At 52.6% G+C, this 26,354-nt stretch overlaps 3 protein-coding genes across 3 annotated transcripts in view; all 3 read right to left on the bottom strand.

The window, feature by feature from the left end:
- Window positions 1–26,354, bottom strand: part of LOC135325871 (PIN2/TERF1-interacting telomerase inhibitor 1-like) — a 266,502-nt gene that overhangs the window by 84,675 nt on the left and 155,473 nt on the right. The gene's annotated exons all lie outside the window — the stretch shown is intronic.
- Window positions 6,558–7,493, bottom strand: LOC135325855 (olfactory receptor 14C36-like). The gene has a single exon (XM_064503822.1). The coding sequence runs from the start codon at window positions 7,491–7,493 to the stop codon at window positions 6,558–6,560; it is 936 nt and encodes a 311-aa protein (XP_064359892.1).
- On the bottom strand, window positions 7,920–24,475 carry LOC135325810 (olfactory receptor 14A16-like; the record flags this gene model as incomplete). The annotated part of the gene is made up of 3 exons (XM_064503789.1): window positions 7,920–8,121; window positions 12,168–12,238; window positions 24,014–24,475. Coding segments are annotated over 3 exons (735 nt in total), but the record flags the coding sequence as incomplete, so codon positions are not given.

Genomic DNA, 26,354 nt, shown 5'->3' with positions numbered 1-26,354 from the left:
GCAAGGAGAAGCGACAGGTCCTGCCTTGGGGGAGTGACCCTGAGGAGAAGAGCCTGGACATCATGAGGGATGCCATATGGGTCTGTGGTGCATGCTCACCACAGATCCGGCCAGCTGCATAGGGGGCTGCATTAGGAAGCGTGTGGCCCCCCAGACTAGGACTGTTTTTATCCCTCCACTCAGCACTGGGGTGGCCACACCTGGAGAACAGTGTGTCCCAGTATGGTACACCCAGTGCTGGAGGAATGGGGAGGACCTGGAGAGAGTGCAGAGGAGGTCTGCCAAGAGCAGATATGGGTCCTGCAGCACATGAGCTGTACAGGGAGGCTGAGGGACCTGGGCTACATTATCCTGGTGAAGTGGAGGCTAAGGGCAGTAGAGTAGCAGCCCGTGAGTGCTTGAAGGGAGGTTTCAAAGATTTTGGTGCTTTTTTTGGTGGTGGGAAGCAGCACGAGAAGGGGAAAGAGCTACAGTCTTCAGCTTGAGAGGTTCAGAATGGATGTTAAAAAAAGAAATGCCCCTTGAAGGGTAGTGCTGTGGTGCAAGAGGTCAGGCAGAGGGAGCCTGTGGTGAGCCCCTGGCTTTGTGTTTGAAGGAAAAGCAAGGGAGGGTGGAGAGACATCAGTAAAGGTGGGCAGATCCCTGGGTGAGAGCAAGGTGGGGAAGCAGGCTGGGTGTCTACAGGCTGCAGTGGGGCAGACGCAGGCACAGGACAGTGTAGGACAGCCTGGGGTGGAGATGGCCAGGGGCACTGCCAAGGCTGAAAGCTTCCGACAGAACTGAGATCTTTGTCCTCTTGGCTATAGCTGTTGTACCTGCCACTGAGGCCTGCCAGAAGACACCATTTCCTTGTAGTCTGGGGCCTTGTTTCCTCCTCCTGCAGGGAGTCCTCTCACTGTCCCTCACTCAGTGTGGCACACCCCCACCCTCACACTGCCCCCACAAAGAGCCCTGAGCAAAGCAGGAGGGAAAGCATCACCCTACTCAGGGGCTGGGTGTCAGTGATGGCCATGTGGTATGATAAAACACATCCAGGTTTTCTAGGCATCAGAGCTACTCGCACATTTTCTTTACCTACCTGTAACAACTGCCTCTGCTCTCATCAGCCCCTGGAGAGGCTGTGTGAGGAATGGCCCTCAGGGGGACTCATTAACACTCCAAGAAAATTTGCAATTTGCTTCTGAATTCAACTTCATGAGAGGTTGCTTCACTCTCCTCTCAGAATCTGAGGTTCATGGACTCAGCACCAAATACCCCTGAGGGGTCACTGCAATGCAAAAAGCCCTAACAAGCCATGTCTATCTCCATAATTTCCCTCAGTTTTTCAGATCAGGTGTGGCTAATTGGAGAGGTCTCAGGAGTGTCTTTACAAGAGGAAGACTTGAAGAAACACCTAAAAAAAGACAACAGATTCCTGCTTTTAAAGTTTTACTTTTCAGCTTACAGAACAAGTGATATGCATATTCTCCAATTCATAGTGACTCAGAGAGTCTCCCAATGAATCCAGATGTGTGAGAAAAGCAGGATTTTTGACAGCAGACATGTACAAACAGTCTTCCCCCTCCCCTCCCCAGCCCCACCATTTCTCTCTTCGGCCACTGGGGACCTACATCACCCTTGTAAAAATCAACCCTTTTTCCACTGGCGTCTGTAGCTGAGTGTTACAGCCTCTATGCACTAATTCCCACCTGCTTTCCTTCGAGAACTAGCTGCAAAGAGACATAGGAGGATAATTCTGAGCTGTGATCAAAACAACAAAACATGATACATTTGAATGAAAAATTAAATACACTCCTTAACTGCATGCTAAGTCCAAGGTGCCTCCAGTAATGTTCACTTTCCACAAGGAATAACCTTGCTAGAAATATTTTTGACAGCCAGACAGGAAAGGAAAGATAGCAACACAATTCAGGAGTTGTCTAAAGAAACAATGAGACTTCTGGAAGAGGAGGCAAGATGAACTATCTGAGTGATTGAAGAGTAAGAGCAGGAGGAGAAATGGAAAACTATGGAAAGTTTCTTTCTACACATAGTCTGATGCAAAGATGACTGTAGAAATGATCAGTTTAATCAGGGCATGGGGAAAGATGTGAAAGATTGGTGAGGTTAAAAGCACAGTAGAACAGACAGAGCAGTGAGAATGCAAGTTTGAGGGAGACCAATATTTCTTCTCCTGGGATTCAAACCCTTCCTGAAGATTTCCAGTAGTTCCTCAAAGGAAAACATGGACAATTTATTAAAATTATTGAATTATTTCAGCTGAGGAAAAGGTGCTCATATTTTTAACACATTTTTAAGTGGTCCTTCACCTTTCCAGGCAGAGCTCGGGTGTCTAACCACAAGCATGTAGTGGCACTTGGAGAGGCCCTGGTGTATGTGAGGTACTTGCCTGGGCCTGGCAGCTCTCAGAGTTGACCTGCGGGAGACCAGAGCCCCTCTGAGGTGCAGATGGAGGCTGGGCAGAGGGGACCAAGGCACCTACAAAGACCACATGTCTGTGTCCCTGTCACTGCATCTCACCCCGGGTCTGGAAATCACTTTCCTTTACAAAACACACACACACACACACACACACACACACACACACACACACACACACACACACTCTCACTCACACACACACTCACAGAATCTGCCCCAAACACCAACAAGGAGGAGTACAAGAACATAAAGACTGTTAAAAGCTGAAAAGTGTAAAAAATAATTCTTTGCTTTTTAATTTCTTCTTTGTTTCAATTGTATTGTCATTTTCTAAACATTTCTGTTATAATCAGGCCTACAGCATGATAAAAGACAACACCGAGTCCAGGGCTCACCAAAACCACTCCCTGCCCAGGGCTCTCCATGCCACTCCTCACTCTTTCCAAAGAGCCAGGCACACTCTGAGGGCTCGAACTCTCTTGACCAGCAGTGAAAAACAAGGTGACCGGCTTCAATGAAATGAGATATCTTTGGAAGGCCAAATTGGCACCAATCTCAACATACCTGTGCTGCAGTGCTGAGGCCCTAAACACCTAGCCACACTCCCGGGACGGTCAATGAAGTGTAACTGCTTTTAGGCAGCAACAGGGAGGAGGCTGATCTCACCCAGTGCCAGACCCCTTCAAGGCAGATGTCTCTGCCTAATCCAGCTGCCTGCACTTCCCTTTCTAGGCAATAGAGAGAAATAAGGTGTCTCCCTGAGAGGTGTTGGGAGACTTCTGCTGGTGACCAGCTAGTGCTCCAGAAAGGTTCCTGTAGCTCCTGGATCACATTCCCCAGCACTGCCTGGGAACACAGCGACAACAGGGCATCTCGGGCAGCAGTAGCCTCTCTAGGTGCCCCAATTAATAAAGGCCTGAATGTAAACTTTTAGTCAAAAGTCCAAACCTATTCAAAGAAGAACTCTATGCAATAACTGAGAAAAGCCTTCCTTTCCAGAACTTCAAATGCTATTTGTCAATTCTCATGTTGTTTTTCCTTTCTTTTTTATTGGCAGCACCATGTCCATGCACTACAGTAATTACTTCCTCTGTTTGTGTATATACATATGTATGTACAGTTATTCATCACGCCCTATTTGCTACCCGCACTTTGAATGGGGAAGTTTTCTGCTGAGGAACACCTCTATTTAAATTGACGTACTTCTCTCTCTTCTGCCTCTCTGCCCTGTCTTCTTCCTCGGACTAGTCTGTCTTTACAGAGCTCTCCCTAGAAACATGAACTGTGATTGAATCACAGCACTTAGGATGGACGAGACCTCTGGATGTCATGTCCCCCCAGTCCCACCTCCCTCCTCCATGCAGAGGGAACTAAATGAGCTTGCTCAGGGGCTCACTCCAATTGCACATAGTCCACAAAGGTACTAAGAGTGCGCTTCATCCCATGTCCCAGGCCATTAATGAAGAAGTTCAACAGTGTTGCCCCCTGTGTTGATCACGGAGGGATGCCACCAGTAACCAGCCACCAGTTTGGCCTCCTCATACCACTAATCACAGCCTTTGGGCCTGATGGACCAGCCAGTCTTCCACCTGCTTTATGGTTGATTTATCGAGTGCAGATCTCAACAGTTTGGCTACAGGTAGAACAGGGATGACTGTGTCAAAGGCCTTGCCAAAATGAAGGCACACCAAGTCCCCTGCTTTCCCCTTGTGCCCACAGTCTTCTGGTAGAAGGCAATCAGGTTGGTCAGGCAGAGTTTCTATTTCCCTTTGATCAGCCCATGCTGGCTCCTCCAATCCTTGCCCTCCATGTGCTTGGAGATGGTTTCCAGGAGCATTTGCTCCATCACCTTCCCAGGGACTCGCATGAAGCTGACCTGCATTCTTCCTCTTGCCCTTCTCTGGAAATGGGTGCAATGTCTGCCTTTTCCGAGATAGCAGGAACCTCCCTGCTTGCCTGGAAATTTCAAAGACAATCAAGAGCAATGTCACACGGGCACTAAGAGCCTTGGGGACCAGGGGGGCCTGGGGGCAGCTCTTACCGGTAGTATGTAAGGCAGAAAAGACAAGGAGAGACTCATCTTTTTCCCGGTCCTTGTCACTATGTCCCCTGCCCCACTGAGCAGTGAGAGCACATTCTCCTTAGTTGCCTTCCTTGTGCTGCCAGCAGGCTTACAAAAGCCCTCCTGGTTGCCCTCCCCACCCCTTGTGAGCTCCAGCTCCAACTCCAGCTCCAGCTGAGCTTTGGCTTTCCTAGCTCCATCGCTGCACCCACAGGCAAGGTTTCTATGTGCCTCCTGGGCAGCCTCTTCCCTCTTCCACCCTCCGGGAACTTCCTTCCTGTGGCTGAACTCCTAAGTCAGGGTGCCCCTGGTCATCCATGCGGTTCTCCTGCCAGGCCCTGCTTGACTCCCATCCCATCACACTGGTTTGTTCCTGTGCTTTGAGGACGTTGTCCCTGAAGATCCAGGAGGGATCCATGGCCTCTCTGCCCTCCAGGACAGTCTCCTGTGCCAATTAACCTGGTTCTGGCCTAACAGCAGCACAGGCACAGGTGACTTCCAGGAACCTACACCAACCAATCAGGTACTGAGGCAGAAGTGACCTCACAATCAGCCCTGAAGCCCTTTGCCGGCTTCTGAGGTAGCAGTGACCTTACAGCCCCATATGTGAGCCCTGTGCCTGCTGCTGGCCTATCAGGTCCTGGGGCAGAAGTGACCTCACAAGCACAAACCCCAGCCATGTGCCTGCTCCTGGCCTGTCATGTTCTCTCACAGAAGTGACCCTCTCCTTGACTCCCAGCAAGGTGGGGAAGGTTGTTCTCTGGGATTTGCTTGCTTCTGCAAGAGCTTCTCAGGAGCTAGGAGAGGGCCTCGGAGGTGGCAGTGCCCTGGCCCCAGGCACACAGCAGCACCTTCACTCTGCCAGCCATGGGACCTCTCTTTCCTCCCCCCAGTTCTCTGCTCTCCAAGCTGCTCTCCAACAGGGTGACAAGTGCCTGAGGTCCCCTTGCCCACACACAGGGCATGGTCCTGATGGATTCCCATGAGCACTGCCAGCTTGTTCTCCCCAAGCGCCTGACCCAGGAAGCGTTTGCAGGAGGGAGACACTCGGTTATCACAGCCACAGGCAATGCAGTGCCATGAGGATCCCTCCAGGCCTGTTCTTCCAGCACCTCCTTGAATGACATGCTCGGGAGCAACAGGAAGGGCCAGGTCCCATCTGTGCCCATCCAGCCGGCTGCAGGGAGTACCACTGGCCGTGCTGGTCAGGGCAGACCCAGCTGGACGAGCACCATTGCGCCTGACCACCCCCTCCCAGGGGCTGTGGCTGTGGACGATGCTTGAAGCAAACACAGGGCATTCCAAATGGCTCAGGAGGGGTTCACGTGTCATTTGGCAGAATGAATGTTTTTTTCATTTTAGATGACATGAACCAGTCTTGAGGCTCCCTTCCCTGTGCCTGCTGGGTCCCCTCTGCCTCTCCTGAGGTTTCTGAGCCCTCAGTCAGTGCATTCTTTGGTTTAGCCCTTTACCTTTGGGTGACTCCACTTGGTTTTGTGAGTGTCCCCTCACTGCCCATCCCAGGCACATGCTGTCCCAGGAGATCCCCTGTGCTCTCTGGGTGGATCCATATTCCCTTCCAGAAGGACGGTCATCTGTCGCCAGCCCTGTAATATGGGAGACAGTCCCTGGCAGATACCACTTGGCCACTCGTCCACCCCGGGGGCACTGGCCACTCACAAGTGACAGCTGACTCCAGCCCTCATTCCCAAGCACATCACCCGATGAGTTCATGCCCCTCAGCTGATACAAAAACCAAGCACAGCAAAGGGTCTCTTGGGGTGCAACTCCCTGAGCACATTCTTGGCCCCAGCTGGGGAAGAAGAGCCCAACCTTCAGGCACTGTACTGAGGAAATCCCCTTTTATTACGGAGATGCTACCTGGGAGGCCAGCCCTGACACAGTGACAGGCAGATTTAGGGAAGGCCTCCAGGTCAGAGAGATGGGCTTTGTGCTGCTGGAGAAGTGGGGTGAATTCAAGCATTTACAAACATGATTGTCGCAGAGAGAATGCCCAAAGCATGAGAGTTGCCTGAGATAAATTAGAAATCACTCGTGAGGTGAGATGGACAGTTCATTGCTGCTGAAACAGTACTAATTGAATGAGTTTCTTCAGTGTGTCCTTGAGCTCCTTGTTCCTCATGCTGTAGATGAGGGGGTTCACTGTTGGAGGAACCACTGCGTACAGGACAGCTGCCACCAGATCCAGAGATGGGGAGGAGATGGAGGGAGGCTTCAGGTAGACAAACATTGCAGTGATAACAAACAGGGAGACCACGGCCAGGTGAGGGAGGCACATGGAGAAGGCTTTGTGCTGGCCCTGCTCAGAGGGGATCCTCAGCACAGCAGTGAAGATCTGCACATAGGACAGCACAACGAAAATGAAACACCCAAAGACTAAACAAACACTAATGACAAGCACCCCAGCTTCCCTGAGGTAGGAGTCTGAGCAGGAGAGCTTGAGGATCTGTGGGATTTCACAGAAGAACTGCTCCACAGCATTGCCTTGGCAGAGTGGTATTGAAAATGTGCTCCCAGTGTGCAGGAGAGCATTGAGAAACCCACTGGCCCAGGCAGCTGCTGCCATTTTGACACAAGCTCTGCTGTCCATGAGCATGCCGTAGTGCAGGGGTCTGCAGATGGCAATGAAACGATCATAGGCCATGACAGTGAGAAGAGAATACTCAGTTGACAAGAAAAAGGCCAACAGAAATACCTGTGCAGCGCATCCTGAGTAGGAAATGGCCCTGGTGTCCCACAGGGAATTGGCCATGGATTTGGGGACAGTAGTGGAGATGGAGCCAAGGTCAAGGAGGGAGAGGTTGAGGAGGAAGAAGTACATGGGGGTGTGGAGGTGGTGGTTGCAGGCTACGGCTGTGATGATGAGGCCGTTGCCCAGGAGGGCAGCCAGGTAGATGCCCAGGAAGAGGGAAAAGTGCAAGAGCTGCAGCTCCCAGGTGTCCACGAATGCCAGGAGGAGGAACTGGTTGAGGGAGCTGCTGTTGGACATTTGGTCCTTCCAGGCTGAGGGAACTGTCTGAGGAAGAAGAGACATTGACAAGTTAGGACAGACTTCTCCGAGGAATATTTTCTCATAAACTCCCCCAAACACACACACATTCCCTCTCCCCATCTCAGCACGACTGTCACTGAGCTTCATGGGTGCAGCTCTGGTTTGTGATGGCTGTGTTTGCCATGAAGAGCAGAGGCCTCTGCCCGTGGGCTCCGGAGGAGTCAGCCCTGACCTACAGCACTGTGAACATGGGAGCAGGGCTGACTCAACATCTATATTCACCTTTTTAATCAGATTTAATCCACTCCTTATGTAGAGGGGCTTTCAGCTTCTTCATTCCCAGTTCTAAAGAAGCGAGTTCATTGTGACTTTTAAGGATTTTTTGTTGTTTTCCTTTCTTTTCTTTTCTTTTAGATGCCCTTGTCACAGCTGAGACGTATTCTTGCGGACAGAAATCCTCAGCACTGCCACTGTACTCAGAGTGACCAGCTGTAGTTCTTGAGAGGCAAAAGGATTCACCATGGCTTTAGTGCAGAGGGAGGAGAGCTGGTCTGTCCATCCATCTTGTTCCCAGTTGCCCTGTGCTTGCACCTTGGAGGTGGAGGACAATTGCACTTGTGTTACCCTAAACAGAAACAACAATGCTGAGAGCAGAGGAATGTAGTTCCAAAGTGCAGGTGAACCAACCCAGCACCCTTTCTCTGAGCATCTGAAGGACATCTCAGCCCCCCCCCTTCTAACCAGGAACACATCAGGATCCTTCCAGATGCCCACATGCAGCCTGCCAGCAGCATTTCCATGGCCTCAGTATCGAAGTGGCTTCTCCATGGGGCACCTAGATAACACCCAGATGCAATGAGGATCTCTGCCCTTCTGGAGGGCAGCTGCAGCCCAGCTGGACACCCCCCGAGGGAAATAGTGGAATGTCCTAAAAGGATGGGGTGTCCTGAAGAGGGAGCTGGCTCATTCCCCTTCCAAAGGGAAGGACAAGGGAGCATGGACAGGTGGGAAAGAGGACTACCATGGTGTTTCTGCTGAGGGAGGGAAGCACAGGCAGAGACAGGGGGGCACTCGGGAGTTTCTCCTCCTCTGCACGTCTGGCTGCTGGGGAAAGGACTCCTGCCCTGCACCCCACAGCCTGGAGGGCAGAGGGCTGTGCTGGCTGGGAGAGCAGAGGAGGCCTGGGAGTTTGCAGTTTCCCCTCACACTTTGACCACGACTCTGCTGCCTGCAGCCGTCCCTGCGGGAAGCTCTTTCTCTGTCCCCGTGTCTTTCCCCGTCAGTGCTCACAGACCCCATCCCACCCACCCACTGGGTGCTCAGCTCCACCCTGCAGACACCTCCCGGGGGCAGGGCACTGCCCAGGGGCCCCTCCGTGTTTGCAGGGACTAAGGAGCAGGTGAGACAAACCTTGCTGAGGCTGGAAAGGTGATGCTGGCTCTGCCTGTCGGCTGAGGGGTGGATGAAGGGATGAAGAGGAAGGTGTCCTCTCTCAGTGTCGCTGCTTCAGTCTCAGTTCCCCAGCTAATCCTGACAGATCCACGATTGTTTCTGCCCACCCAAAGAGAAGGAAACTCAAAGCACAGCCTCAGGAAAGCTCCTTCCCTTTCAGGCATCCCCTGCCTTGCCCTTCCTTTGGAAAAGTCCCCTCCAGAAATGTCCTCAGGGTGAGCTGGAGCTGTGAGCAGCCCTGACCCCCACAGCACCCTCTCAACCGGAGAACGAACCTGCCCTGGCAGGGGTCCCTCCTCTCACCCACAGCTTCTCCCCACAGTGCCATGGGGAGCTCCCCGGGCAGGCTGAGTGCTGACCCTCACATACAGCAGAGTCACTGCCCAGGCACACGGCACCCTGGGGTGCAGGGACACTGCTCTGAATGACAGCCCGGCACACACCCGGCTTCACCCCCCGGCAGCTGTCCCCAGCAGAAGGTTGCAGGATGCCCTGTCCCTCTGCTGCTATGTCAGGGAATCTCTGCTCTAAAGCACCTCCTTCTCCTCCACACTGGAGAAGCCAGAAGATCCATCCTTTAAAAACCTATCAGTCATGGGCTGGGTTTAGAATACGCCTCCAGAAACATCTGTAGTTTTGCCCCGCAGCCAGGGACTTACCATGCAAAGGGCTGTGATGACTTCTCCCACCATGAGCTCTCCCCTGTCCTCCCACTCCACACTGCCTTTCACTTCTCTCTCTCTTGTCTCAGCTCATGTCAGCAACAGCAGGCAGTGCCCGCAGCCCTGCTGCTCTTGACAGGGGAGCTGCTCCTGCACACAGCTGTCTCTCAGCAGTGCTGCCACGTTGCCATGAGCTCCCTCTGTCCCAGGAGCCTGGCTGCTCTCAGCAGCAGTGGTCCAGCTGAAGGCCTGAATTACTCTGTCCCTTGTGCTCCCTGCTCCTGGGGAATGCTCACTGAACTAGATGAAAATAATTACCTGTGGTCTATCTCTCAACAGTGGAGAGAAACTGATTCCAGCTTTGCAGTCTGTTTCATCAGAGGATGGTTATCTATGAGAGGTGGAAATGTCCCACTCTGGAAGACCCTACTCCCATCTCTTAACTACACAGGACGCCTAGAAATGGGGCAAGAAGGGACATTGTTTACCCATGGTTCAGATATTGATTCAGATGAGTCAATCTGGGCATCTGATGCCTGTTCAGAAGCCCCTGGGATGAAGTGGGATTCAGATCCATCTCATGAACTCCACAAACAGAGTAGGTGGGATTACTCTTTGCCCAGCCTGAAGTGAGCACAACAGAGGTGCCTGCATGCAAACTCCTTGTCTGTGCTCCCATTATAATCACCAGAGATTTGAGGGTGGGAGTCAGTTACTCGCACACAAACACCTGGTGAAGAGATAGAGGTGGTCTGAGACATGTGCCAGTGTCTGCTTGCTCTGATGGAGCAACCCTGAGACCTACATCCTCCTCGAGCATCAGGTGGTGGCCAGGTGGGGAATGTCCCTGGCCATCTGAAATGACACTAGCTGCCTAATGCTGATAGAGCTCCACTCACCAGGAAGCTGAGACACGTGCCAATCCCTACACTGCGAACAGTTGATGTAATTCAATGACATTAAAAAATAGTCTGTGAGGGCCATGTCAGATACCTGGGGTGTCCAGCACACCACATGTTTCTAGCAGATACCCCATGGGACCTACAGGAAGGCCAGGTCCTTTCGGACTGGTTGCTGGGCAAGTGTCCCAGGGCACCTCAGGTTTCCTGCCTGTGACCAAACACCTGAATCCCACTGCTGCCTTCAGGCCAAGGCCATCCTGTCCACATTCAAGCAAGCTGCATTAATGGAGGCTCATCACACCCAGGTCTCCACTCATGTCCCTGCACTCTTGCAAACTTGTAGCTCTCCTTCCTCTGAATTTCTTCTCACCCCCAGATGATATGAACAAGGACTGTGCTAATGATGTCCACAAGGTAGCTTGATTCCAGGCTGTCCAGGCCCAGGGACTTTCTCAGTGGCACCTTGTCCCTCCTGGAGATCAGGTCACCTCTGTCACAGGCCCCACAGTACTGCAGAGGCAGCTCAGGCAGAAAACCCCTCTCCCACCATTTGTGTACTGTCCAGCTCTGTTTCCCCCTCACCTTGGGCACTGCAGGGTTTGCTCTCTCAGTGGGAAGCTCCTTCACCATTGCATGGCCACCTGCTCTCTATGACAGCACGTCCCTGCTCTGAAGTGGGGCCATTGCATACATGGTGTCCTTGGCTCTTGGTAACAGGCATCACCATTATAAATGTGCGCTCTGTGCCATAGCTGAGGCTCTGCAGCCCAAATATATGTGAATGTCTTCAGCCTGGGGCACAGACAGGAGCAGATGGAGATGCACAAGCTTTCACAGTGCTGCCACATGGCTGGAATCACTGAAATGAGGCGGAATCACCCACACGACTGGAGGGCTGTGGTGGCAGGGTACAAGCCCTTCAGGAGAGATTGTTGGGGAAAATGAGGAGGGAGGATGTCCTTTGTGTGAAGGGGCAGCTCAGATGTATGGAGCTCTTTTCTCTGGGATGGACAAAGGGCTGGGTGAGATCTTGTGGGTGCGCATGACTTTCAGACTACCCGATGAGGGTGAGGAGGTAGATGCATCTCCTTTAATGAATGTGAGGAAACCTGTGGATCACAGGGCCTGGTTCTTGTGCAGGGAATTGCATCACCCTGTCACAGCAGAGTGCAAGCAGTCCAGGAGGTTTGTGGAGGGTGTCAGGCCATTGAAAGGGCTGACCACTCTCACAACAAGGCTTATAACCATATGTTATATCCATAGGTATAACATAGGCCACAAGGACAACCCAGCGAGGTGCAGGCCATTCCACCTCACTTGAGTACAGAGTGTGTCATGGAGCGATTCATCTTAGATCACCTTTCTGGGTATGTGAAGGAGAAGAAGTTGACTCAAAAAGTCCACATAGATTACCTGAGGGGAAATAATTCCTGACCAACCTGATTGCCTGCTCTATTAAAAGAGCTGAACCGCAGAGGAGCGAAGAGTAGTGGAGGTCACTTATCATGATTTTAAGCAAGGTATTTGATGCTGTCTCCCACAATATTCTCTTACATGAGAAAGGCATTATGACAGGCTGGGTAGACAACCAGGTGGTTACCAAGCTGGTTGGGTGGTCGAGCTCAGAGGATTTTTATGAATGGGTCAGGCTTTACCTGGAAGTTGCTGACAAGTGGAGGGTGCAGAGGTCTATACTGCCACCTGAGCTGTCAGCTTCATCTGTGGCCTGAAGGAAGCAATTGTCATCACATTTGAGATGACACCTAATGGGCAGAACAGTCACATGCTTGAGGGCTGCCATTCAGAGGGACCTCAGCCGGGAGGAGGAATGGGCTGTCAGGAACTTTGTGAAATTCAAGAAAGACAAATGCCCCTCGGATAGACCAACACCCTGCAGTGATACAGAGTGAGGAGTCCCTGGCTGGGCAGGAGCTCTGAGGAGAAGGACCTGGGAGTCTTTGTGTGCAGGGAGCTGAATGTGCACCAGCAGCATTCCTTGGTAGCCATGGAGGCCACAGCATCCTGGCCTGCCTGAACCAGAACAAAGCCAGGAGAGTGAGGGAACTGACTATCCCCCTCTACTCAGGCTTCTTAGAGCACATCTAGATCCTGCATCCAGTTGGGGCCCCGTGCAGAAGAATGCTGTTGATTACTCTGAGTGATTTCAGTGGCAGGCCCCCAATGTGTTTGGGGGCTGGAGCACTTGACCTGGGAGGAGAGGTTTGTTCAGCCTGGAGAAGGGAAGGCTTTTTGCGGAGACTCGTAGCAGCTTCCCAAACTCAAGGTGGCCACCCACAGTGCACCAGTTTTTTTACAGGGATTCATGGCAGAAGAATGAGAGGAAATGGTTAAAAGCTAAAATTGCAGAGCAGGGAGAAAAATCAGTGAGGATAATGAAGCATTTGAAGAGTTTATGGCCTCTCTTCTTCGATGCTTTCAGGATGCTGTTGGACAAAGCACGGAGGAACTTGGTGTGCCTTCAGCGTTGATCCTAGAGACCTCCCAAGGTGCCTTCCAGCTGAAATGAATGGGTGATTCTGTCCTCTCTGGCAATAGCTACTGTGATTCTTGCACTCCTGAATTCATTTTCTGCCTGTGGGTTAGCACCACACATGGCGTCCCCAGAGCCAGCCCCTCCTAGCAGTTTGAGGCCATCAAACTACATGAGATAAAACTATGAGCCGATTAACTGCATGTTTCCTGTCCTGCTCTGGTCAGAGTAGTTCAGATTCAGGGCTGCTTGGCAGGTACCCCCAGTGGCCCTGATTTTTCATTGGCTTCACCTTCTATTGCATTTTCACCTCTTTTCCACCTTACAAGCCCTTCTCTTTTACCACCCTGATCTCCTCTCATGCAATCAGCACACCACTGTTTACCCATTGACCCTGGTTTTGCTTGCTTTGTACCTTCCTTTGGCTTCTCTGAGATCATTGCCATGCTAATTTCAACTGTTTCTGGCAGTTCTTTTGAAACAGTGTGGCCTTTATTGGTTGGTCATGCTGTTATCCTGTCAGAGGCATGGCAAGATAGGATGAGCCATCTGCACACACACACATTCACAGCTGACACAAAGGAGCTTGAGTCGAGAGGGACCTTGAGAAGCTTGGAGATGAGGCCAACAGAAACGTCCTGAAGTTGTGCAAGGAGAAGCGACAGGTCCTGCCTTGGGGGAGTGACCCTGAGGAGAAGGGCCTGGACATCATGAGGGATGCCATAGGAGCCCGGGGTGCATGCTCACCACAGATCCGGCCAGCTGCATACGAGGCTGCATTAGGAAGCGTGTGGCCCCCCAGACTAGGACTGTTTTTATCCCTCCACTCAGCACTGGGGTGGCCACACCTGCAGAACAGTGCATCCAAGTGTGTTACACCCAGTGCTGGAGGAATGGGGAGGACCTGGAGAGGGTGCAGAGGAGGTCTGCCAAGAGGGGGTATGGGTCCTGCAGCACATGAGCTGTACAGGGAGGCTGAGGGACCTGGGCTACATTATCCTGGTGAAGTGGAGGCTAAGGGCACTAGAGTAGTAGACCGTGAGTGCTTGAAGGGTGGTTTCAGAGATGTTGGTGCTTTTTTTGGTGGTGGGAAGCAGCATGAGAAGGGGAAAGAGCTACAGTCTTCAGCTTGAGAGGTTCAGAATGGATGTTAAAAAAAGAAATGCCCCTTGAAGGGTAGTGCTGTGGTGCAAGAGGTCAGGCAGAGGGAGCCTGTGGTGAGCCCCTGGCTTTGTGTTTGAAGGAAAAGCAAGGGAGGGTGGAGAGACATCAGTAAAGGTGGGCAGATCCCTGGGTGAGAGCAAGGAGGGGAAGCAGGCTGGGTGTCTACAGGCTGCAGTGGAGCAGGTGCAGGCATGGGACAGTGTAGGACAGCCTGGGGTGGAGAAGGCCAGGGGCACTGCCAAGGCTGAAAGCTTCCGACAGAACTGAGGTCTTTGTCCTCTTGTCTATGGCTGCTGTACCTGCCACTGAGGCCTGCCAGAAGACACCATTTCCTTGTAGTCCAGGGCCTTGTTTCCTCCTCCTGCAGGGAGTCCTCTCACTGTCCCTCACTCAGTGTGGCACACCCCCACCCTCACACTGTGCCCCCACAAAGAGCCCTGAGCAAAGCAGGAGGGAAAGCATCACCCTACTCAGGGGCTGGGTGTCAGTGATGGCCATGTGGTATGATAAAACACATCCAGGTTTTCTAGGCATCAGAGCTACTCGCACATTTTCTCTACCTACCTGTAACAACTGCCTCTGCTCTAATCAGCCCCTGGAGAGGCTTTGTGAGGAATGGCCCTCAGGGGGACTCATTAACACTCCAAGAAAATTTGGGATTTGCTTCTGAATGCAACTTCATGAGAGGTTGCTTCACTCTCCTCTCAGAATCTGAGGTTCATGGACTCAGCACCAAATACCCCTGAGGGGTCACTGCAATGCAAAAAGCCCTAACAAGCCATGTCTATCTCCATAATTTCCCTCAATTCTTCAGATCTGGAGTGGCTAATTGGAGAGGTCTCAGGAGTGTCTTTACAAGAGGAAGACTTGAAGAAACACCTAAAAAAAGACAACAGATTCCTGCTTTTAAAGTTTTCTTTACTGTACAGCTTACAGAACAAGTGATATGCATATTCTCCAATTCATAGGGACTCAGAGGGTCTCCCAATGAATCCTGATGTGTGAGAAAAGCAGGATTTTTGACAGGAGACATGTACAAACAGTCTTCCCCCTCCCCTCCCCAGCCCCACCATTTCTCTCTTCGGCCACTGGGGACCTACATCACCCTTGTAAAAATCAACCCTTTTTCCACTGGAGTCTGTAGCTGAGTGTTACAGCCTCTATGCACTAATTCCCACCTGCTTTCCTTCGAGAACTAGCTGCAAAGAGACATAGGAGGATAATTCTGAGCTGTGATCAAAACAACAAAACATGATACATTTGAATGAAAAATAAAATACAGTCCTTAACTGCATGCTAAGTCCAAGGTGCCTCCAGTAATGTTCACTTTCCACAAGGAATAACCTTGCTAGAAATATTTTTGACAGCCAGACAGGAAAGGAAAGATAGCAACACAATTCAGGAGCTGTCTAAAGAAACAATGAGACTTCTGGAAGAGGAGGCAAGATGAACTATCTGAGTGATTAAAGAGTAAGAGCAGGAGGAGAAATGGAAAACTATGGAAAGTTTCCTTCTACACATAGACTGATGCAAAGATGACTGTAGAAATGATCAGTTTAATCAGGGCATGGGGAAAGATGTGAAAGATTGGTGAGGTTAAAAGCACAGTAGAACAGACAGAGCAGTGAGAATGCAAGTTTGAGGGAGACCAATATTTCTTCTCCTGGGATTCAGACCCTTCCTGAAGATTTCCAGTAGTTCCTCAAATGAAAACATGGACAATTTATTAAAATTATTGAATTATTTCAGCTGAGGAAAAGGTGCTCATATTTTTAACACAGTTTTAAACAGTCCTTCACCTTTCTAGGCAGAGCTCAGGTGTCTAACCACAAGCATGTAGTGGCACTTGGAGAGGCCCTGGTGTATGTGAGGTACTTGCCTGGGCCTGGCAGCTCTCAGAGTTGACCTGCGGGAGACGGGAGCCCCTCTGAGCTGCAGACGGAGGCTGGGCAGAGGGGACCAAGGCACCTACAAAGGCACCACATGTCCGTGTCCCTGTCACTGCATCTCACCCCGGGTCTGGAAATCACTTTCCTTTACAAAACACACACACACACACACACACACACACACACACTCACTCACTCACTCACAGAATCTGCCCCAAACACCAACAAGGAGGAGTACAAGAACATAAAGACTGTTAAAAGCTGAAAAGTGTAAAAAATAATTCTTTGCTTTTTAATTTCTTCTTTGTTTCAATTTTATTGTCATTTTCTAAACATTTCTGTTATAATCAGGCCTACAGCATGATAAAAGACAACACCGAGTCCAGGGCTCACCAAAACCACTCCCTGCCCAGGGCTCTCCATGCCACTCCTCGCTCTTTCCAAAGAGCCAGGCACACTCTGAGGGCTCGAACTCTCTTGACCAGCAGTGAAAAACAAGGTGACTGGCTTCCATGAAATGAGATATCTTTGGAAGGCCAAATTGGCACCAATCTCAACATACCTGTGCTGCAGTGCTGAGGCCCTAAACACCTAGCCACACTCCCGGGACAGTCAATGAAGTGTAACTGATTTTAGGCAGCAACAGGGAGGAGGCTGATCTCACCCAGTGCCAGACCCCTTCAAGGCAGATGTCTCTGCCTAATCCAGCTGCCTGCACTTCCCTTTCTAGGCAATAGAGAGAAATAAGGTGTCTCCCTGAGAGGTGTTGGGAGACTTCTGCTGGTGACCAGCTAAAGCTCCAGAAAGGTTCCCGTAGCTCCTGGATCACATTCCCCAGCACTGCCTGGGAACACAGCGACAACAGGGCATCTCGGGCAGCAGTAGCCTCTCTAGGTGCCCCAATTAATAAAGGCCTGAAAATAAACTTTTAGTCAAAAGTCCAAACCTATCCAAAGTAGAACTCTATGCAATAACTGAGAAAAGCCTTCCTTTCCAGAACTTCAAACACTATTTGTCAATTCTCATGTTGTTTTTCCTTTCTTTTTTATTGGCAGCACCATGTCCATGCACTACAGTAATTACTTCCTCTGTTCGAGTATATACATATGTATGTATAGTTATTCATCACGCCCTATTTGCTACCAGCACTTTGAATGGGGAAGTTTTCTGCTGAGGAACACCTCTATTTAAATTGACGTACTTCTCTCTCTTCTGCCTCTCTGCCCTGTCTTCTTCCTCGGCCTAGTCTGTCTTTACAGAGCTCTCCCTAGAAACATGAACTGTGATTGAATGACTGCACTTAGGATGGACGAGACCTCTGGATGTCAGGTCCCCCCAGTCCCACCTCCCTCCTCCATGCAGAGGGAACTAAATGAGCTTGCTCAGGGGCTCACTCCAATTGCACATAGTCCACAAAGGTACTAAGAGTGCGCTTCATCCCATGTCCCAGGCCATTAATGAAGAAGTTCAACAGTGTTGCCCCCTGTGTTGATCACGGAGGGATGCCACCAGTAACCAGCCACCAGTTTGGCCTCCTCATACCACTAATCACAGCCTTTGGGCCTGATGGACCAGCCAGTCTTCCACCTGCTTTATGGTTGATTTATCGAGTGCAGATCTCAACAGTTTGGCTACAGGTAGAACATGGACAACTGTGTCAAAGGCCTTGCCAAAATGAAGGCACACCAAGTCCCCTGCTTTCCCCTTGTGCCCACAGTCTTCTGGTAGAAGGCAATCAGGTTGGTCAGGCAGAGTTTCTATTTCCCTTTGGTCAGCCCATGCTGGCTCCTCCAATCCTTGCCCTCCATGTGCTTGGAGATGGTTTCCAGGAGCATTTGCTCCATCACCTTCCCAGGGACTCGCATGAAGCTGACCTGCATTCTTCCTCTTGCCCTTCTCTGGAAATGGGTGTGATGTCTGCCTTTTCCGAGATAGCAGGAACCTCCCTGCTTGCCCCGACATTTCAAAGACAATCAAGAGCAATGTCACACGGGCACTAAGAGCCTTGGGGACCAGGGGGGCCTGGGGGCAGCTCTTACCGGTAGTATGTAAGGCAGAAAAGAAGAAGGAGAGACTCATCTTTTTCCCGGTCCTTGTCACTATGTCCCCTGCCCCACTGAGCAGTGAGAGCACATTCTCCTTAGTTGCCTTCCTTGTGCTGCCAGCAGGCTTACAAAAGCCCTCCTGGTTGCCCTCCCCACCCCTTGTGAGCTCCAGCTCCAACTCCAGCTCCAGCTGAGCTTTGGCTTTCCTAGCTCCATCGCTGCACCCACAGGCAAGGTTTCTGTCTGCCTCCTGTGCAGCCTCTTCCCTCTTCCACCCTCCGGGAACTTCCTTCCTGTGGTTGAACTCCTAAGTCAGGGTGCCCCTGGTCATCCATGCGGTTCTCCTGCCAGGCCCTGCTTGACTCCCATCACATCACACTGGTTTGTTCCTGGGCTTTGAGGACGTTGTCCCTGAAGATCCACGAGGGATCCATGGCCTCTCTGCCCTCCAGGACAGTCTCCTGTGCCAATTAACCTGGTTCTGGCCTAACAGCAGCACAGGCACAGGTGAATTCCAGGAACCTACACCAACCAATCAGCTACTGAGGCAGAAGTGACCTCACAATCAGCACTGAAGCCCTTTGCCGGCTTCTGAGGTAGCAGTGACCTTACAGCCCCATATGTGAGCCCTGTGCCTGCTGCTGGCCTATCAGGTCCTGGGGCAGAAGTGACCTCACAAGCACAAACCCCAGCCATGTGCCTGCTCCTGGCCTGTCATGTTCTCTCACAGAAGTGACCCTCTCCTTGACTCCCAGCAAGGTGGGGAAGGTTGTTCTCCGGGGTTTGCTTGCTTCTGCAAGAGCTTCTCAGGAGCTAGGAGAGGGCCTCGGAGGTGGCAGTGCCCTGGCCCCAGGCACACAGCAGCACCTTCACTCTGCCAGCCATGGGACCTCTCTTTCCTCCCCCTGGGTCTCTGCTCTCCAAGCTGCTCTCCAACACAGTGACAAGTTTCTGAGGTCCCCTTGCCCACCCACAGGGCATGGTCCTGATGGATTCCCATGAGCACTGCCAGCTTGTTGTCCCGAAGCGCCTGACCCGGGAAGCGTTTGCAGGAGGGAGACACTCGGTTATCACAGCCACAGGCAATGCAGTGCCATGAGGATCCCTCCAGGCCTGTTCTTCCAGCACCTCCTTGAATGACATGCTCGGGAGCAACAGGAAGGGCCAGGTCCCATCTGTGCCCATCCAGCCGGCTGCAGGGAGTCCCTGGGGTCCTGGTTTAGCCCAACAGAATGAAATTCTCAGTGTAGCGGCAGGGCTGCCACTCACTGCTGCCTTCCACACTGGTCCCAGAGCTTTGAGGTCCCCGACTGAAACCTTTGTTTGAGTGCCCAGCAACTGCCCCTTGGCTGGAAGGGGTGTCTCCAACCCTGATGCCCTCTATGCCACAAGGGCTGTCAGCAAAAGACCCGCCTTCCCCCAGGTACTGCTGTTCATGGAAGAAACGGCTCTGCCAGAGAGGGGGTAAAATCCACCCGTATTTGGAGATGTTTACCCCTGGGACTGCTGCCTTCATTCCCCCTCTTTGGAGATGTTTCCACTTTCTTCCTCCACCTCTCCCACAGAAACTTCTTGGACTGTGTGGTGGGTGTCCTGAGCTGCTGTCATGAGCAATCGGAGGAGGCTGTACCCAGCCCTGTGGCTCAGGGACTGGGATCCTTGGCACCTGGGGAGGGTCCCTGCTCCTTGGCTTGCCCAGGCCTTTGCTGTGAGCTCTCATGCACACACTTACTCTTGCAGTGGGCTCCCCACGATGCCCAGATTATCGGCATGGCGTGTCCCTGGACTCAGCTCTTTCTCCAGAGGGATGATCCATGATGCAGGGGAGAAAATAGAGTGCAGTATAGACTGAGGAGTGACGAAGACAATGAGACACTGAAGAGTATAGAAAGCATCAGGTAGTTTATAGTCACCTGCCTGACATTCAGTCCTAATCCTTTCTCTTTCAAACCAAAAGCAGGCTTCATCCCACAGCCACTGAAGCCAATGGGAAGTGTTTTTTCCTTCTTTTTTTTTTTTTTTTTGCTTGCCCTCCCCCCATTTGGTGTGAGTATGAGTCCTAATGCTTTAATTAAAAAGCTAGACTTGCAAAAAACATGTTCTCTCACTAGAACATTATAATCCTAGCCATGCGCTTGGTGGTTGAGTAAAGAAATCGTCTCTCTGGACCTCTCAGCCTTGAGCAAGCCTGGGTACCTCTGGCTCCAGCCACTTGGCAACTGGCAGAAAGGCCTTTCTTGTTCTGATTGCTTTAAAATGTTGGCAGTCCCTGGGCACTCTGTTGATCATACCGCTCTCCCCAGCATTGGTAGTCTGTCAGTTCTGCCCTTTATTTTGCTTCTTTTTGGTGGAGACTGCAGGGTATTTCATCTGTCCCACTGCACTTGCCCTGCACTTGTCTGTACTCTTGCTGATACAACCCACGATAACGGTGGCTGTCTTTGCTACAAGAGAACCCTGTTGCCTTCTTGTCAACTTGTTGAAGACCAGCACACCCAGCTCCTTTCCTGCAAAGCTGCTCTTCAACCAGTCCACCCCAGCTTACCCTGCTGCACAGGGTTATTTCCTCCCAGGGACAGGACATGGCTGAACTCCCCAGGCCCCTTTCAGCCCGCATCACCAGCCTGTCGCTGTCCCTCTGCTGAGCAGCCCTGCCCTCCAGCATGTCAACCACTCACCCCAACTGGGGATCGTTCATGAACTGGGTGAGAGTGCACTCCGTCCCACCATCGAAATCATTCCTAAAGACAAAAGGCATTGGCTCCAGTACTGACTCTGAAGAACGTCACTGGTAACCATTAGTCGCTTGGACTTTGTACCACTGATCTCCACCCTTCGAGCCAGGCAGCCTCCACCTAGTTTCCCCCACACTCCATTGCTTACTCCTCCATCCTCACTCTCCCCAGTCTGGCTACAAAGGTGCTAGGGAAGACCATGTCAAAGGCCTTCCTAAATGCAAGGCATGCAACAGGCACTGCACTCCCCTGGTCTGCACAGCCAGTCATCCCATCCCAGAAGGCAAAGAGGTTGGTCAACAATTTGACTTGATGGCTTCATGCTGGCTGTTCCCAGTCCCTTCTCGTGACTGGAACTAGCTTCCAGGAAGATCTGCTGATCCCTGGTGTGATGCTGACCAGCCCATCATTCCCCAGATCCTCTTCCTTGTCCTTCTTGAAGATGGATGCAATGTTTCAGGGGGAGGTGGGGAGGCCCAGGGGCCAGGCAGCAGCTGTGAGGCTGTTCCAGCTCCTGCTGCACTGCTGATCCCAGCGGTATGGGGAGAGGGGAGAGGAGATGGGGCAGTGAGGGGTGGGGCAAGTAATCAGGGATGGGGGCAGGAGGGCAGTGGGGGCTGCAGTGAGGGGTGGTGGCCTGTGTTTCTGCAGCGCAGTGGCTGTTGTGTTCACCTTCCATGCAACAGTCCCACTCTGACCCCAGGCAGAAACAGGCCATTTCCCTGGTGCCCCTGCCACCCTCGCAGCAGGGTGGGGACATAGGAGGAGGGTGCTCTGCCTGTCCTGGTGCTCAGGGCAGCTCCTCGAGGCTGGCACAGCTTTGCCTGAGGGCCCTCTTGGTCCTCGGCCTCTGCTCTGGCATGGCTGGAGCAGGGACAAGAGCTGGTGGAGCAGGGCTGGGAGAGCTCGGGGAGCTTCTCTTTTGCAGTGGAGCAGTGAGGAGCATCGTGGCTCCCATCTGTGGCCTGTCCCTGCGCCTGCACATGGCCCCACTTCTGCTGTGCAAGCAGCGCACAGGGCAGGGTGCCTTCAGGGGTGGGGAAACACCCCCCAGCACAATATCCACAACAGCCCTTGGTGCCCCGTCCCCCCACAGCCCTCCTGCTTTGACAGCCTCCCTCAGCGCCTGGGCCCTGCACAGCTCTGGCCATGTCCCACGTGGGGTTGAGCACACAGCCATCCATCAGGGTCTGCTGGGGTCTGGGCTGGGAGAGAGGCCGGGCAGGGCTGGCTGTTCCCCTCGATACGGGCACTGAGCCCAGCAGGACAGAGCTGGCCACCCAGGGAAATGCACCCATAAACCTGGGGTGTGTGGCCAGGGCTGGAAACAGCCCATGTGAGAGGCTGGTCTGGGACGAATGCCTGGGGGCACCTTCCCCATCAGTCCTTGCAACCAAGGGCACAGAGCAGCCTCCTCTCTTCTGCACTGGCATGTCTTGGCTCCCCTGCATGAGACCTGGCTCTGCACCACAAACCCACCAGTGTGTGTCCTCACCCTCCCAAATCACACGTCTGAGCTAACATTGGTGTTTCCCTCTCTTGGGCCCTTTCCAGCCCAGCTCAGCCCCTCCCCGGCTCTCCCCACCTCCCCTGCCCTCTCCCCAGCCCACCCAGCAGAGCAGACCAGGCTGGTGGTGGCTCCACAGCAGAGTGCTACAGAGCTCTGGGCACTCACACCACATCCCCTGACCCCTGGCAGGCACAGCAGCTCTGGGGGGCATGGGTGTGTGTGCCAGCTGCCCCATCAGCCTCCAAGCTGGAACAGGCCCCCGTGGCACAAGGAGGCAGAGCACAGTGACACTCTGCATCTCCCTTGTTCTTGTGCACAGCAGATTCCCTACCCCCAGACTGCCTGCAGCCCCCCGTGCCAGCGCCTCTCTCCAGCACAGCACAAGGCTCCCTGCCCTGGGGCTCCTCAGGCAGCTCCTGCTGCCCCAGGGACACAGCAGCCTGCCCTTACTTGACCTCCACAGAAACAGATTTCTCTGTCTCGTTTATTCCTCCTTGACAGCACACAATTGCTCCTTTGCTCTTCCAGGGATGTCCCTGCTCCTGGGAGAGTCTTTCCCCAGGGCAGTGCATGGGTGCTGCCCACCTGGCTTTTCCTGGACCCAAGCCTGTGCTCCTCATGGGGCTCTGAGCTGGCAGTGCTGCTCAGCAGAGCAAGTGGGCTGTGGTGCCCTGGGGCCACAGGGCGACTCCTCACTGCTCATAGTGGTCAGGGTGGGAAGCAGACCCAGCTGGATGGGCATCATTGCATCTCACAACCCCCTACCAAGGCATCTGTTGCCCTGTGGCCATGGACGATGCTCTGCGCAATCACAGGGCATTTCAAATGGCTCAGGCTGTGTTCAGGCGTGTCGCTAGATCCAGCCCATGGCTTTTCCTTGAAGGTGACATGGACCACTCTGCAGGATCCCTTCTCTGGGCCTCCTGGGTCCCTGCTGCCTCTCGTGGGATTGCAGAGCTCTCACTAGCCTGGACATTCACTGGTTTAGCCCTTTCCCTCTGGGTGACTCCACTGGATTTTGTGAAGCTCCATTCACTGCCCACCCCTAAGCACACGGTGCCCTTGGGGATGCCCTGTGCTCTCCTGATGGATCCATATTCCCTTTGAGAAGGATGGGCATCAGTGTCCAGCCATGTCCTATGGGAGATACCACTTGATCATTCACCATCTCCAGGAGCACTGGGCACTCACAAGGGAGAGCTGAATCCAGCCCCCATTCCCTAACACATCACCTCTAAGCTCATTGCCTTGAGCCCAGGGAGAGCGTCAGAAAAGCAACAGGCCCTTTCAGGGGGAAAGTCCCTGAGCACATTCTTAGCTCCAGCTTTTAAAGGCGAGCCCAACCTTCAAGCACTGCGCTGGGGAAATCTGCTTTTATTACAGAGAGGCCAACTCTGACGCAGTGAGAGATATTTACATAATACCTCTCGGTCAGGCAGACTGGGTTCATGGCTGTAAGGAAGTGGGATGAATTCCAACACTGCTGCACAAACATGATGATCACAGCAAGAATGCCCAAAGCACAAGACTTGTCTGAGGTACTTAGAAACCACCTGTGAAGAGGGATGGGCAGCTCATTGCTGCTGCACTAAAACCAGGAGAATCAGTTTCTTCAGGGCATCCCTGAGCTCCCTGTTCCTCATGCTGTAGATGAGAGGGTTCACTGCTGGAGGCACCACCGAGTACAAAACAGCCACCACCAGATCCAGAGACGGGGAAGAGAGGGAGGGGGGCTTCAGGTTGGCAAATATGATAGTGCTGACAAACAGGGAGACCACAGCCAGGTGAGGGAGGCACATGGAGAGGGCTTTGTGCTGTCCCTGCTCAGAGGGGATCCTCAGCACAGCAGTGAAGATCTGCACATAGGACACCACAATGAAGATGAAACACCCAAACATTAAACAGGCACTAACCACAATAACCCCAAGTTCCCTGAGGTAGGAGTTTGAGCAGGAGAGCTTGAGGATCTGGGGGATTTCACAGAAGAACTGGCCCAGGGAGTTACCTTGGCAAAATGTTACTCCAAATGTGTTAGCAGTGTGCAGCACCGCACTGAGAAACCCACTGGCCCAGGCAGCTGCTGCCATTTTGACACACGCTCTGCTGCCCATGATGGTCCCATAGTGCAGGGGTTTGCATATGGCAACATAGCGATCGTAGGCCATGACTGTGAGAAGAGAATACTCAGCCAAAACAAAAAAGGCAAAAAAGAAGAGTTGGGCAGCACATCCTGAGTAGGAAATGGCCCTGGTGTCCCACAGGGAATTGGCCATGGATTTGGGGACAGTGGTGGAGATGGAGCCAAGGTCGAGGAGGGAGAGGTTGAGGAGGAAGAAGTACATGGGGGTGTGGAGGTGGTGGTCGCAGGCTACGGCTGTGATGATGAGGCCGTTGCCGAGGAGGGCAGCCAGGTAGATGCCCAGGAAGAGGGAGAAGTGCAAGAGCTGCAGGTGCCGCGTGTCCACAAATGCCAGGAGGAGGAACTCATCCAGGAAACTGCTGTTGGGCATTTGCTTCCTCTCAGCTTTGGAGACTGTCCAAGGAGGAAAAGGCATCGATAAGTTAAATAGTTTTGTCTGAGCCCAAAACTAAGCTATTCTTAATACAAACCTCCACATTTTATCTCCTCTCCCCCTTTTTTCAGATCTCTTTTCTGATCACTGGTTTGTGCTGGCTGAGTGTGCTGTGCACAGCAGGGCCCTCGGGGTGTGGGCTCCAGAGGAGTCAGTCCTGCTCTGCTGGGGTTGTAAATGGAGGTGTCAAACTGCCCCCAGGATTTGGGGGGGATTCCTGGAGATGGGAACTGTGAGCTGAGTGAAGGGGATTCAGTCCAGTGACCCAGTGGGAATATCCTCTTTTAATCCTTGTGAGAGATGAATACAGCACTCATGGCAGCTGTCTCTGAAAGAGAAGACCCTTGCGAGGGATTCCTCTCCCCCAGCCTTGCCCTCCTGAACACAGGTGTCTGTGTCGGAGTCAGCCCCACCAGCTCCCACTCCAGCAAGCCACAGAAACACTGGAGTGAAGGCAGGGGCTGACCCCACCCTTTCTAGACATCTCTGTTCCAGTGACATGGACCCTGTCCTCACATCAGTTTACCCTCTGCACTCTTTCCCCAGGCACTGCAAAGGGAGTGGGACATGACTAGCTCTGATGTACACACTCTGCAGCAGATTACAGCCACCCATTTTATGGAGAGTTCATTCAACAGTTTATTAAGAAAATGGGCTACAGTGGAGGGATCTGATTCCTGAGCCTTCAGATGCCTCCATCGCACCGTGGGAGCATTCTTTGATGCAGTAGAAATCTTTGGCATTTCAGTTTCTCTCAGCATTAGAACTTAAGTGTCCCAGCAGGAAAAGGGCTCACGGTGTCTATATACTACAGACAGAGTCAGGGGATCTGGACTGTGCAGGAGTCTTGCTCCCCGCTGCCCTGTGCTAGCACCTCTCCCAGCTAAAGGACAATCCCACTCCCAAGTTACTCTAAGAAAGGACCTGGGCTGAGGTGAGAGTGGAGGAATGTAGCTCCAGAGGGAAGATTTCCCCATTCTTCTCTCTCAGAGCAGACATGGGGAGTGTGCTCTGGAGAGCTCGTCAGAGCAGGTGAGGAGGTTTCTGACTTGCATGACCAGCACAAAGACTCTCCGCTATCACAGCTATGCTATGGCAGAGCTGAGGTCTTGTGGAGGGCAGCTTGCAGCCTGGCAGGACACCCCAGAGAGACAGTCAAGAGATCTAAAGAAGGGTGAGGGGGGGCAGCCTTAAGGGAGAGTCAGATCACTCCCCAGTCAGGTGAAATGCATTGCCTAGAAGGTTAGAAGGGGCCTTGGGCACATCACTGCCATGAAGACAGCTCCACGCAGGACCCACAGGGTCAGTGCCTTAACTGCAGCTGAACCCCTGTCCTTCACCCCAGAGAGCAGGACAGCAAGAAGCAGAGCAGCACAGAGAGGAGAGGAAACAAGCAGCAGTACCATGACCCTGCCAGCAAAGGGAAAGCCAGGAG

This window comes from Dromaius novaehollandiae, unplaced genomic scaffold, assembly GCF_036370855.1.
Source record: "Dromaius novaehollandiae isolate bDroNov1 unplaced genomic scaffold, bDroNov1.hap1 HAP1_SCAFFOLD_30, whole genome shotgun sequence".
In the NCBI taxonomy this organism is placed as follows: Eukaryota; Metazoa; Chordata; class Aves; order Casuariiformes; family Dromaiidae; genus Dromaius; species Dromaius novaehollandiae.
The sequence above is the reverse complement of the archived record's forward strand: the minus strand, read 5'-3'. Positions and strand labels throughout refer to the sequence as shown.